Source organism: Solanum pennellii, chromosome 1 (genome assembly GCF_001406875.1).
Source record: "Solanum pennellii chromosome 1, SPENNV200".
In the NCBI taxonomy this organism is placed as follows: Eukaryota; Viridiplantae; Streptophyta; class Magnoliopsida; order Solanales; family Solanaceae; genus Solanum; species Solanum pennellii.
This window is the reverse complement of record NC_028637.1, coordinates 96455986-96470324: the sequence shown is the minus strand read 5'-3', so window position 1 is coordinate 96470324 and position 14339 is coordinate 96455986. Positions and strand designations below refer to the sequence as shown.

Below are 14339 nucleotides of genomic sequence, written 5' to 3'. Positions count from 1 at the left end.
AAATCCCTAGAAGAGTAGAAGTCGTAAGGTCTGGCAAAGGATAGACATGTAGATGCATCTGGTAATATGATCATACAAATCCCTAGAAGAGTAGAAGTCGTAAGGTATGGCAAACAATTTGAATATATAGATCATCTGAGAGTCCATCAAACTTTACTCAGTAATAGACATGTTGATGAACCCCCCAAAAAGAGTTATGCAGGTAAATGAAGCCAACACCTTTTGGTAGCTTTTCATAATCTTGGCACTCAAAAACTATTTCTGAAAAATAGAATTAAGAAGATGGAGAAGGAGAGAATTATCACTGACAAGCAGTTGCCAATGGTAGACATTAAGAAACCTATGTTTAAAAGCAAATTTATCATACAGGTGAGGCTGGGGATGAAATGGGGAAGTACACAGGTCAGGAGGTATGAAAATACCGAAGGGCCGGTTATTCACAGCACCTCACTCAGTACAGCTACTACTTGCATTACAGTGTACACCTTTAACAAAACAATAATCATAAATGACTTTGCCGTCTTCTTGCAGAATCTGATCTCAATCTCTTCACAGGGTTTGCCCAGCCAACAGAGCTGCTGCTACCACTGGCATTCAACTGTTGGGGTGTCTGCTGGTTTAACCTTCCCCCCTCCTTCACAGTTGGGAGTGAGCCAGGACTTCTGATACTGCGGCTGACACCAGGTGGTGAGACAGGACCAGCAGAACTACTCCCGGGTTTCAAACCCAACTTCTCTCTATCTTTTCTTTTCTTTTTGCAAATAACAAGCTCCCCGGGATGAGTGAATGGGCGTGAATCATCCTGTTGGTTAAGCTCCCGGCTGCTGCTACCACCAAATCTTGTTTCTCTTTGAGCCATATGACTCTTAGCCTTGGCATCTTCACCGGCATGGAGTGTTCCACGTGTCTGCGCCTTCAGCAGTGGGCTAGAGTCGGGTTCCATTTCATTTATCAGTTTGTGTCTCTTGTTTTGACCTACAGGCATCAGCCGTGAAGACGCGGGTGTAGTAGAAGCTGCTGGTCCAGCAAAAGAAATGGAATTCCTTGCTTCTCGAAAATCAGTCTCCGGAAATTCTATCTTCAAGATGTCAAAGAAAAGATCATGTACTTTCCTTGCTTCAGATCTCACCTGTGATCATAATAGTAGAAAAATTACAGAAAGAACATAGAGGAACCTGGGTATGAGCATGACGTGATAATTGGTGAACCACTCAACACTGATCTCTTTTCACTGGTTACGCCAGTTCATTATACATAATTCTTATTCAATGATGTAGTAAACATCAGGAAAACGAACGTAGAGATAAATTTCTTAGACTGGCAGTTGTATATCTTTTCTGCCAAGGTAGTGTCAAGGAGATGAGATGAATATGAACACATGGCCAATAATGACCGTAACATTGAGCAGAATTAGATCATACCTCATGTGAGAAACCGAAGTACTGTACTGCACGTTTTAACATCAGCTGCACATCAGACACAAATTCGAGCACTCCGCTGTACTCAGACTCATCAACGCGTAGATCAATTGTCTGTAAACCAAACGGACTATCCTCTGACCCACCCATGCAACCAGAACTACCAATTCTTTTCCACAGACCATGTAGCAGCGGAATTATTTGATGACCTCCCTTCTCTATTTTCTTTTGGAGTTTGGTAATGACAGTCTTGCACTGCAAATAGCCAATAGAAAGAAAAAACACATGCAGAAGATCAGGAATAATATCGGCAACAAAAGAGAGGGAAAGACTGACACACAGCCATGAGTAATGTTTCTTCTATTCTTCTTTATGCAAACAGATACAAAATGAGCTCCAACTTGCTTGAGGCTGAGGCATAGTTGATTAACACTACTCTGAACCAGTCCACCATTGTGTTCAAGTAAGGCAGCCATCCAACCATAATTACTGAGGGAAAAGAAATATAGTCCTAGCCTAATCAAGCATATATTTGTCAAAGCTGTCGCCTTGTTAAATATTCAGATAACAGGAAACTGATCATAGATTGAGGTATAAACTTTCAACTAGAAAGGTATATAATACAAGTCAATGTTTTAAAATTTAGATTAATCAATCAATTAGGCCTCAATCCCAATCTAATCACAGTTGACTATATGAATCTTCTGTATCCTTTCAGCTCTAATACTCATTTGAATAATAAAGAAGAACCTATGACAAAATGTGCCACACAACCGATTCCTTCTTCCTAACTCCAGTATAGATGCAGTATCCATAAAATAATCCAATAAAAAGTAGTTTAAACTTAAGTAACAGTGGAATTACTTCCAAGTGTTTTTAAAGTTTACCTTTCTTTGAATGACCTCAGACATCTTAGTCCCTCCACTATAAGTCCCGCTGGCATTCATGAGCGTATTATCCCAACTTTCCCTTGTGGGTTCAAAAGCATCATCGGGGGACAAGCGACTGACTTTTCCAGGTTTTCCTGAACCATACACCTTCACTGAATTAGAAGATGATTTCCTTGAAGGTATGCTTCGCTTACTCTTAAAGGATGCATCATTTTGATTATTCTTTGGACCACTAGGCCCTGCATGCGTTTTGTGTCCACGGTCATTTCTCATTTGGAGATCATATCTACGATCCCCTTGAAATGCCATCTGAGAAGAATCTCCACGCTGCACAGCTGGCTTCTCAATGAGCGCCTCTTCTGGCCTTTCTGTAGCCTGCCTTGGTCGAACCCTCAGACTGCGTTTCCTTTTTATTTTGGGCTGCAACACCTGTTCGTCTTCACCTTCATCACGATCTTGGATCCAACTACCAGATTGCTGGAGATCCACATGTGAGTCTCCAGATACTGCAATTTCTCCTTCCTCTAATTCATCTGCCTGAAATTTAAAGATGAAAAATATGGAAGTGTTATGAGTACTGGATGTACACCTTCAAAGGAAAAGGGAAAGAATCTTCTCACCATCCTTTTGGCCCGAGAACTGGGTCTGGCATCCAATGCAGAAAGAGATCCAAATTTCTGCTGAGATGAAACAGACGATGATACTATCTGTGTCGGCCTTTGGTTGTCTGAAGATGATCCTGATGAACCTAATTGATCGGGTACACGAGTCTTTATAGCACCTTGTGGACCTTGGTGGTATTCATATCTATCAGCAAAACTAGGACCATCTTCTTCTGACTGGTCTTTGTTAACTGGTGTAACACCAACTGCACCACTAAATTCATCATCTTCGAATTCCCCAATTTCACCATCCTCATGGGCTGAATATCCATTCCTCTCCCCAGAACTTGCTTCAGAGAACTCACCGTTGTCATCATCCAATTCTGTGTAAATAGGAACCTTCTTACCTTTGGGCCGCCCCCTTTTCTTCTCAGATTCAGGAGCTAATCCACTGGAGTCCACACCAACACCACTACTGAATAAGACATTCTTTGAGGGCTTTTTTGCTAGATTGGCTATGGCCATATTAACATCCTTACTGGAAGCACGAAGCCACTTCGGAACCTGGTCATATCTAGTCATCTCCTCTTCCCAATCATATTCTTCATCCATTTGATCAAATTGTTCTACCTCTTCTTCACTCCTAGCAATCATGCGATTTACCTCCTGAAGAGAGGGAACATCATGAAGTGTCTCCTGATATCTCTCCTCGTCATGTAATAATGTCTCTAAAGTCAAACGTCGCTCTTCATGTGTAGTCCTTTGGTCAAAACGCCCAGCATTAATAACTTCATCAGCCATATCAATCTTATACTGTTGAATGTTGTTCCGAATGAGACTCTCAATAGATCCCATATAGCGGTCCTTGCCTGCGAGGTCATCATCAGAATCAACTACGCCTCCACGGTATTCATCCTCTTTCTGATGACTTGCAATTTTGTCCACAACTGCCTCCAAGTAAATGACTTTAACTTCTCTCTTCTGCCCTATACGATGGGCTCTTGCAACTGCCTGTTCCTCATTTTTGGGGTTTGGATCAGGATCATAGATGATGACAGTATCAGCAGTCTGCAGATTTAATCCACGACCGGCAGCACGAATGCTTAGCAAGAAGATAAAGCAATCAGTATCTGGACTATTAAAATCCACAATAGCGGATTCACGGTCCTCTAGGCTTGTTGTCCCGTCAATCCTTCTATAGACGAGTCGTCGCCACTGCAAATGCTCCTCCAAGATATCAAGCAGTTTTGTCATGGTACTGAAAAGAAGCACCCTGTGCCCTGCTCTTTGAAGTTTAATTAATATTCGATCAAGAATCCACAATTTCCCACATGATTTAACAAGAAAGTCCTTTGTAACATTGAGATATGGATAGTTAAGCAAAGGATGGTTGCAAGTTTTCCGAAGTTCCATACATCTATTATTTAAAACTTTATATGTTTTAGGCTGGTAATTTGGATTTTTTTCAGCCCTTCGCTTCTCATCTTCAGGGTCAACTCTAAGTGTACCAGTAGACTTGATCCAATCATAAACAGCGCTCTGAAAACCTGACATTCTGCATCTTAAGACAACTGAGACCTGTAGTTGAAGTAGTCATTAGAGAGCAGTTCCTACATCAAAATTTTATAAGGACAACCATGAAAGTATACCTTGGGTGGAAGTGAACCTTCAACATCTTCAACACGACGCCTGAGCATGAAAGGCTCAAGAATTTGGTGAAGTCGATGGATAACAATGACCTTCTTCTCAGTCTCAAGCCAGTCATCTTCAGCATTGTGTGTCGGACCTTCTTTCTGAAAGGGCTTAGAGAACCAATCATGAAATGCTTTGCGATTATCAAATACTTCTGGAAGTAGTAGATTTAGAAGTGACCACAATTCCTTCAGATCATTCTGCATCAAACACAATCAACAAAGTTTGTTATGCTAATTCGTTGGTAAGATGGGATAAGGAAGAGTTCATGTGGTCACAAGGAAAATTAGCACCCAGATGCAACCAACCACTGAACAATGTTCAATATTATATGGAAAAAAAAACTAACGTTACTACTAAAACAGGACACTTAAACATTCATACAGGGGTCTTTCCTTAGCTGTACTAGGGTCTCAATGATGAATTATGATTGTACACAATAAATATTGACTGAATTCAAAAGATGTACAATTGAGCAACTGCGCTCAGGCTTGAATAGTTTAGTTAGCATTTGAATCTAGCATAGCCTACTTAAAGGTAGGACATAGGCAATACTTATGGCAATAATGCAGATCCAAACATAAGCAGAAGAAAAATATCTAACATAAGCAATCATAGACGCAATGCACCTGCAATGGTGTCCCTGTGAGAAGCAAGCGCCTTTGGCATCGATATCTGTCAAGATCGCGAGCAAGAACTGACTCCCTATCCTTCATACGCTGTGCTTCATCAATTATTATATACTTCCAATCGACTTTTGAAAGTTTAGCACGATCATACATGATGAACTCGTACGTAGTGACAAGTACATTAAACTTCATCGCACAAACTTCCTACAAGATGTGGAAGCAGCATATAGAATCTTCAAACCAAACTCAACGACTTAAACTGGTTAAATTCATCCGCATGAATGCATCTTACCTGCGAAAATAACTTCGATCTTTGATCCTTTCCACCAACATAGAAAATGCAGGACGCAGATGGAAGCCAATTGAGAAACTCACTCTGGAAATATAAAATGGGTAAGCACAAAGGGAAACCAGAAATGCACACACTATCAACAGCAATTGATTACTAACCTTCCAATTAACTAGAACTGCATTTGGCACAATTATAAGATGTGGTCCATAGTTTTGTTTGAATTCCATCAAATAGGCAATTAATGCCATAACCTGTTGAGACAGAGAATGAGGATCAGACGCATATCACCATCCCACAAGCTTCTGACTATCTGCTAAAAAAGTAGCACCCTGAAGATGGACAATAATATGTTTTCCCTCTGTTTCAAAATTAAGGATGTTGTTCAATTATGTTCAACTTCTTTTTCACGCAGTTGACACACTCATAGTTATAAAGATCCAACTAACAGAGAAAAGCAGGACACTAGATTAGATGAAAGGGTAGAAATATTCACACCTGCACAGTCTTCCCCAGACCCATCTCATCAGCCAATATACCATTTAGCTTATTATTATACAAAGAAAGCATCCACTGCAACCCAACCTGTAACATTTTGATACAATTTTTTTTTATCTCATGTAAAAGCACAAAGTGAGAAACTGAAACTAAGAATGAAGTCAATCCTTTTATGCATGTATTAAAATTTACAACTTACAAGCTGATAGTCTCGCAAAGTTCCAGCTCTTAACATGGAAGGCTGCTTGATAACCCTTTCATTCACAGCATGGGCAAGATGGTAATACCTGGAGACATTAAAAGAGTACACAGTTAATGCACCTAAACAATGACACTGCATAGAATGTTAAAGACAAGTGTAGTCAGTTAAGATAAGTGATGGTTATCCTAGATGTAAGCAACCACAATGCCAATGACAAAATGAACAGCGACCAGATAACTAATTTTCTTCCACATAACCTAGGACCGCTCAGCTACTATTCAAGAGCAAACTGAACTTATCAGCAACAAATCATCGACCGCTGCACAGAACTTCTCACATCCAGATATGTCCCGAAATGCCAAAATTTAAGAGAATGATCCAAATTAAACAGCATGTACTAAGAAAAGAAAATGAGTTACTTGTTAACTGATGAACCATCTCTGGGTGCATTCATTTCAGAGAAACGATTCCTAATCATGACTTCCTCCCGAGCACAGGCTGCTGCAGCTCTTACTTCTTCTTCAGAGAGGCCCTGTTATCACGGAGAAATATATGAATGAATGCAAATAAAAAGGTCATCAACTAGGGAATGGAAGTTTATCAAGCAAATCCGGTACAACAGGAGGTCCATATGTTCAAATAAAGAGTGTGTAGTTGAAAGACAAAGTTTGGTTTTATTCTTGTTGCTCATAACAATATATAAGATACCAGTACTGGAAAAGGCATCTGGTAACTCCTGCCTTACCCTATGTTACCCGTAAAATTGCATTAACGACCTTTTCCCAAAGTATAGCAATTCGCAACACATGCAAAACAACTTAAGATAGGTGATTGCACAAGGCAAGGGGAAGAGAAGTACCTGTGCACGTGCAGCAACTGCAGCAGCATTTGCAGCCTCGTCAACCTCCTGCTGCTTTTTTGTGGCTGTAATTTTACCTCCCAATTTATGAAGATACTCTTCCGTCTGACTCAAAAATGATGAAAGAACAGCATATCTCTCAGCACCATCACCAGGAACGTTGGTCTGCTGCTCTAGCAACATCTCCCTGTATCTCTCAACATCATTATTCTTCAACGCCTCCATTCTTTCATTCCGGTTATCATCCTTTTTCTTTGAGAACTCCCTCAACATCCTCTCATGATACTTAGCTACTCCCCTGTTGCGTGCAGTTCGAGCATCACGTATTGCCCAATGAGCCTCAAGAAGCTTCTTACGCCATTGAAAAATTAATTTTAATTGTTTTTCTCTGCTAGCTTTCTGGGAGGCCTGCACTTGCCTAGATAGATCCTGACGTTGACGCTCGCACAGCCTTACAAATTTTCGGTAATGCCTATCAGGCATTGCCATTATCTCCTGCTGCTGTTGGTCAATCTCATCCCTCATTCTTGCCTGTATACCAGCAAGTCGGAGTTTCTTTTCTTCTATTTGCAATCTTAGAACAAGATCTGGTCTAATCCTTTTCCTCTCTAAATTAATAGCTAGTATATCACCAATCTTCTTTATACTTTCCTCCCTTTTTCTCTTGTGAAATTCTGAGCCTTCCTCCATTAGAAGATCCTTGATATCATAACCCAATGTTAAATTATTGTTGTTGTTCATCATCATGGAAGGTCCAAAACCATCATGCTTTCGAGTGAAGAAAGGGAAATCGAATAATGGTCCATGATACTTTCGAGCTGGGCCTGTATCTTTTTGTTGAGTAGCACTAGACTGCATAGCTTTTTTCACCTGAGTAGTATCAGAACCAGTAACTTGGGATGCAACAGCTTTACCCCTATCTGGTGCAATATCACCTCTGCCAGCAGTGTTCTTAATAGCATGATCAGCATCCTGGTCAGATTTACTAGTATGTCCCATGATTCGCTGCTCCTCTTTTCCAGGAAGAACCACTGATGCATTCTCCTTTGTCTCAGTTGTGCTACCTGGCACAGGTACGGTTGCGGTTGCGGCAGCTGTACTCTCCTCTCTTGTGACCTCCTCCTTTGAACCATTCGGTCCAGTAGATGGTACTACAAGCTGAGGACCCTTCTCACTTGGTTCCGAGGGTCTTCTGTTATCTTCTGAACCTTTTCCTGGTGTTTTCTCCTGATTTACTATACCACCAGGAGGAAATGTTTGCTGCATTTGCACATCCAGAGGTGGCGGAATTATAGCTTGGAGTAATTCACGTGGTAATGTCCCATCTCCTTTCTACAAGCAAGCAAAAGAAGATCAAGATATATGTAATAATAACAGACTTGAGTATTTTGAACAAGGAAAAGTAAAGTATGTAAACCTGACAGGTACAGTAATGTACAAACCTTTATACGTCTAAATGCAAGTATTTGGGCTTTAAGAACATGCAGTTGCTGCTTACTGAAACCCAGTTGTGGTTGCACCTGACGGACATTTCCACCCTGAGACATAAGGGGATTCCCCGAGTTCCCATCTGGAGAAGAAGCTGCAGAATGTGATGAAGGTCGACTCAACTGTCTGGCATACTGCGTCTGCAAGATTTCTTGGGCATTAGAGGCAGGTTTAGGCAGCGAGGTGTTATCCGCACCCTGGTTTGGGTTTACAGATGACTGTGGGTAATGCATCGGAGGTAATCCACTGCTAGCCATAATTGGTTGTCTAGGAGGCAAATTGTTCTCTCTGCCATGAGCAGAAAACTGCTGCTGAGGAATATTATTTGGGTTATTCACTGAAGCTACACTATGAGACGCAGTGAGAGGACCAGTTGTAACAGCCTGCCTAGTTTTAGCAGAACTTGACCCCGACAAATCACTTGAAGAATGAGCATGGGGCGAACTGTCATTTGCAACTTGAGGTGATGAAACTTGCTGCTTTGGCATATGACCTGATGAAGATTGAACAGGCACATTGTTTTCAGGCACTTTCTGCTGGGCAATCATTCTGGACTGCATGAGCGGAATTAGCTGTTGCATAATGTTAGCATTTGCAGGTAGTGACAGATCAACATTACGTTCATAAGCCAGAGCCTGCATTGCCTGCATTGCCTGCATCTGTGCAGCCATAGCAAGAGAGTTACTCGCCATGTTCGCCATGCTTTGCTGAGATGGTGGCGCCTGCATGGGCTTCGTAGCTACCGTTTGGCCAAGCAATGTTGGCTGGGAAGGAAGCTTTGGGTCTGGCCTCTGATCGGTCATCAACTGCTGTCCCTGGTCTGATTGTTTCTCGCTACGAGAGAAAAGTTGCTCAGAGGATATCTTTGATGATGATGCTTGGGCCTGGTTCGGTGCCTGCATGGAAACGAGTTCCTGAATTTTCATATTAGCAAGTCTAGGATCTTGGTCCTTTGCAGAAGGGCCAAACATTCCCATTTTCATTTGCTGCTGATGTTGCATCCCAAGAGCGGACTTCTGTTGCGCTGCCTGGAAAGCATACTGCAGGTATGCCTGTTGGACAGGACTCAACATCGGTTGCTCAAAGCCCTGGCTCCTGTTCTGTCCATCCTCTCGAATGGTGGGAGAATCATGCTGTTCAATATACCTCCTCGACTGCTGAGGCAGCTGCATGGATCCAGAAGGTCCAACAAAATTACCCCCACCTAAAATTCCATGGGGACTGCCAGTCTGGAAGGCCAGAATAGCTTCGTTTCCTTCAGGCCTTCTAAGTAACTGTTGTTGTAATGACTACAAAACGAATATCCGATAAGTGATATGTAAAAGTTATTTATAAAAGAAGGTGAGTAATTCAAATAAGACCTAGATTATTGTGATCTTCCTTATTTTTGACAATAAGCCACTACGATATTTTCAGCAGGGAAACATAATAAGACACTAGGATTAAACGCAAATCAGTTTGAAAAGAGCAGCTATCATGATTCAACATAACAAGTCTTGACACTTTATTTGAAAACATACCTGGTAAAATATTGTTTCAAAAATAATTAAAAAAAGGAACAACAATCTCTCCAGATATCAGTAGTTGGAAGCAAACAACGCAACAAAAGTACATGGAAAAATATTATAACAATATAGCATACAAGAAACTCGAGAGAAACTGGTATGACTGACAAAGTTGATAATGCTGAAGGTTAAATACTGCCAGTCAAAAGCATGAAAGAATTTCTAGGGAAATTTGCAGCATTCTGAAGGTCAAATACTGCCAGTCAAAAGCATGAAAGAATTTCTCGGGAAATTTGCAGCATTCTATGCACATATTGGACAAAAATACTCTCGTTTAGTTAAGCAACATCTTATTTCGTCCTGTGCTGCAATTCGTCTTCTTCAGTTCACTTTTAATAAATGTGTTTCCTGTTAAGGATAATCAACTCAGAAATCAAATACAGTAAAATTTTAGAAATGAGGACAATTACAACTTTTCAGAGTATCATTAAGTATCAAATTTGGACAAAATGTGTCATATGTATGGACGAAATAGAAGTTTGCATTCCATAACCTAAGAAATGACAATTAATCTGGTATGAGTTAAGAACATCATTGCAGTGAAGAATCACATGGACAAAATGTGTCATATCATGTATGGACGAAATAGAAGTTTGCATTCCATAACCTAAGAGATGACAATTAATCTGATATGAGTTGAGAACATCATTGCAGTTAAGAATCACACGGACAAAATGTGCCATATCATGTATGGACAAAATAGAATTTTGCATTCCATAACCTAAGAAATGACAATTAATCTGGTATGAGTTGAGAACATCATTGCAGTTAGGAATCACATGGACAAAATGCGTCATATCATGTATGGACGAAAAAGAAGTTTGCATTCCATAACCTAAGCAATGACAGTTAATCTGGTATGAGTTGAGAACATCATTGCAGTTAAGAATCACATGGACAAAATGTGTCATGTGGATGGACGAAATAGAAGATTGCATTCCATAACCGAAGCAATGACAGTTAATCTGGTATGAGTTGAGAACATCATTGCAGCTAAGAATTACATTAACTTCCAATACTGTTGGAAATATAAACCTTTTGAATAGGTCAAGGTTAAAATATTAAAGACCTGGCAGAGACGAGCACTAAAATAAGGAAGAAAAGGTGGAACTATCTTTATCAAAAAAAGGAAAAGTAGGAATCACAACATGCTAGACAATACGTACTTGGTGGAACTTAACACTTCCATTAGAGGGCAGACTAAGATACACAGTTAATTCTCTGAAAAGTGAATTTTGGATAACTCTAAAAATCAACAAGCGCTAATACATTTTTCAGCACAAAAAAATGCTATTTCTTACAAAAAGCAAATCACTCTCTCCTTCATACAAAGATTTCCAAATTCCTCCTACTTCCAAAGCTTAAGTAGTTTAGCAGCTGGCATCTCAGTGCTAATTGAACAAGAAAAAGAATGTCTTTCACATAGCAAGCAAATTCATGTCACTTCAAACCAAGTGTTGAACAACATCATACAAAAAAAAAAAAAAAAGAACTTGATGTCTTATGCGAAACCCACTTCCAAAATAGAATAACAAACATCAATCCTACTTCAGAAAAAAACAAAATGCCACTTGAAACAGCACCTCTTCCTCAAAAGCACAAGTAAAATTCAGAAAAAAGTTGTTAACCCTAACCTGCCGCTGATGCTGTTGATGCAGCTGCTGCTGATCCAACCCCATATGAGAGGCAGAAGAAGATGATGTTGGAGAAGCTGAGGCTGATGCCGCCGTGTTCCGCCCATGTCCACCACCGGCGCCGGCGACACCACCTTGCTGAGCTCCACCCCCAGATTGCATGCACCCTTAAAAATTCAGCAAAAAATTCTATTTCCTCCAAAAATGTTGCAACTCACCTGAAATTTAATTGATTAATTTCAGAACCCCCATCATCAAGAAAATAAGTAATGAAACATTAATTTCAGTGGAAACCCCTGTAGTTTCCTAAAACCCAAGATTTCCCACTTTCCGATCCCCAAGGTTCAAATCAACCACCTACCCCCCTTACCTCACCACTCTCTACACCTCTCTGTCCCACACAACTGTACTTTATCTATAAAAATTTTCTCTTTTTTCCTGTATGTATAATTTCCTTATTTTCTTGATAAAAAAAGCTACCGAGAATTTTGCTGAGGGCAATGGTGAATGGATTTTGGCGCGAATCTGTGGGCCTATGATAAGATCGGAAAAGTCGCCGGCGATCTTCCGAAGTTGCCGGAATCTCTCTCTATATATGCTGTCTGGTGTGTGTATGTGTGAATTTTCACGCAGTTTGCATTTTTAGTCCAAGCCCTAACAGCTGTTATTTCTATGTGCTTCTCCTTTTTCCTTTTTTTTTTTTTTTTTTTTTTTACTCCTATTACATTAAAATGACAACAAACAATTTTTAGAGATTTGAAGAAAAAAAAAGAAAATTAATTTTGTGAAAAAATTTGCAATATTTTTGTAAATTATATCCTCCTTAAAAGAGTTCTCTATTTATCTAAGTTTTAATGGATTCTATTAATGTATTTGATGAGTGATAACAAATAAATTATAAACGCATAAATTGGCATTTTATATTATGAATATCAAATTAAATAAGTCATATAAAGAAGTAATATAAATGAAAAATAAGATACGTGCGATGATAAATGAGCTTGTGAAACTCAAAATCTAAAATATAATAATTTAACTTGTTATAGCATGATAATAAGTATTTATTATTTTATCATATCATAATTAATATATATCATTATTATTTAAATAAATAAATACCTTTATAATTGATATGATTATTTGTCTATAGTGAGACTATATTAGTATATTACAAGTAATTATGTGTGAACGCTATAAAAGATTTTTTGATTATTAAAGAATTTATCACTCTTCTTTTAAAGAATCAAATAATATAAATATTGTATATTTTCATCATATAGATATGGAGAAAATTTACAATTTATTGTACTTTTATAAAAAATTAAATTTTTAAATTTTTAATTTATTAATTTTGAATACTATTTTGGAACTGGTTACATTTTTTTTTTGTAATTATTTTTGTAATTTGTATGTATGGATTCTTTTAAATTTTTGTTGTCTTTTTGCTCAACAACTTGAGTTTACCTTGGGTTAAGGGCTGGTTAAAGTATAGAGAGGTTAGGTTAGTGGAATTCATTTAACCTCAGAAAACGTAATATTTACCAAAATACCAACATTTTATAATATTTGGAAATCTGATTGCGTAATAACGTGTGTCGACGGATATTCCTATTTGGCTTTGCATTTTCAGTCTCTTTTTAGTAAAATAATAAGAATAAAAAATAATACCAATTTAAGAAATATTAATTTTAACATATATTCTATTTTACGTAAAAAAATGTTAAACTAAAAGTAAAATAATTTATTTATTGAAATATGCGCGAAAGGAATTCATTCGACTTTTTATTTGAAAAATTATTATATAGAGCATCACTTCAGAAATTTACAATTCGAATTTTAACTGATTTTTATCTGAATTGTATAAATATTTTAGAAGGTACAAAAATTGAAAAGAAAATCACATAAATTGATAAATATTGTTTTGGCAACTATAATTATGAAAAGGAAATCGTGAAAAGAGATATTTGAATTCTGAAAATTCAAATAGATTATTTACACGTATTTTACTCTATTGGATATGATAACTTACCCCATTTATAATTAAATAATAATGTCGCTAAGATTATTTACGGAGAGAGATTTTGAGTTTAAATTTTTAGAAATAAAAAAAATATACGTATATCAAAAATAACTCTTGCACGAATATAAATTTAATTGAATCTTAATATCAAAATAAGATCAAAACTAAAAAAAATGTCTTAGTGGCTAGGAATATCCAAAAATAAACAAACTTAAAACCATGAATATGAATTACGAGGATAAAAAAAAAAAGTAAATATAGTGGACTGGTAAATAAAAATGGTTTTTTTAATTAGGAAACACATAACTATTTTTGTGTAATTAATTTAATGATCAAATGTTGGCTATCATTCGTGTACAGCAATTTAAAAATGGAAATAACCTAATTTACTTATTTTGATAATTTAAAATATCAAAAAGAAAAACAGACTATCTTGCAACATGGGAAAGTATATGTTGGATATCATTTTAATTGAATTACGTGAGAAATGAAAATAAATTATTTCAAGTAAATAAGGATATCAAATATTAGGAGTTCTCAAATAAATAAATAG

The 14339-nt window shown here is 37.9% G+C and overlaps 1 protein-coding gene across 2 annotated transcripts; it reads right to left on the bottom strand.

Annotated features, from left to right (window-relative positions):
• Positions 1-258: 258 nt before the first annotated feature.
• On the bottom strand, positions 259-12415 carry LOC107032484 (ATP-dependent helicase BRM). Of its 2 annotated transcripts, XM_015234097.2 has the most exons (15): positions 12247-12415; positions 11767-11984; positions 8522-9856; positions 7080-8411; positions 6640-6752; positions 6218-6305; positions 6019-6105; positions 5682-5774; positions 5524-5607; positions 5232-5435; positions 4560-4802; positions 2929-4488; positions 2306-2845; positions 1422-1673; positions 259-1129 (listed from the first exon to the last, which is right to left on the bottom strand). In XM_015234097.2, exons 2-15 carry the CDS (start codon positions 11926-11928, stop codon positions 503-505), a joined length of 6720 nt encoding a protein of 2239 aa, XP_015089583.1. In that variant the 5' UTR covers positions 11929-11984; positions 12247-12415; the 3' UTR covers positions 259-502. The 2 variants fall into 2 exon arrangements, with proteins under 2 accessions (XP_015089583.1, XP_015089575.1); XM_015234089.2 differs by having other exon boundaries at positions 11767-12415.
• Between the last annotated feature and the right edge of the window lie 1924 nt (positions 12416-14339).

Coding starts and splice junctions, on each gene's coding strand:
- LOC107032484 (XM_015234089.2), bottom strand. CDS start 11,928: ATGCAATCTGGGGGTGGAGCTCAGCAAGGTGGTGTCGCCGGCGCCGGT. Junction 8,412..8,521: donor TTGCATTTAGACGTATAAAG/GTTTGTACATTA, acceptor GCTTGCTTGTAG/AAAGGAGATGGGACATTACC. Junction 6,106..6,217: donor CTTTGCGAGACTATCAGCTT/GTAAGTTGTAAA, acceptor AAAATGTTACAG/GTTGGGTTGCAGTGGATGCT.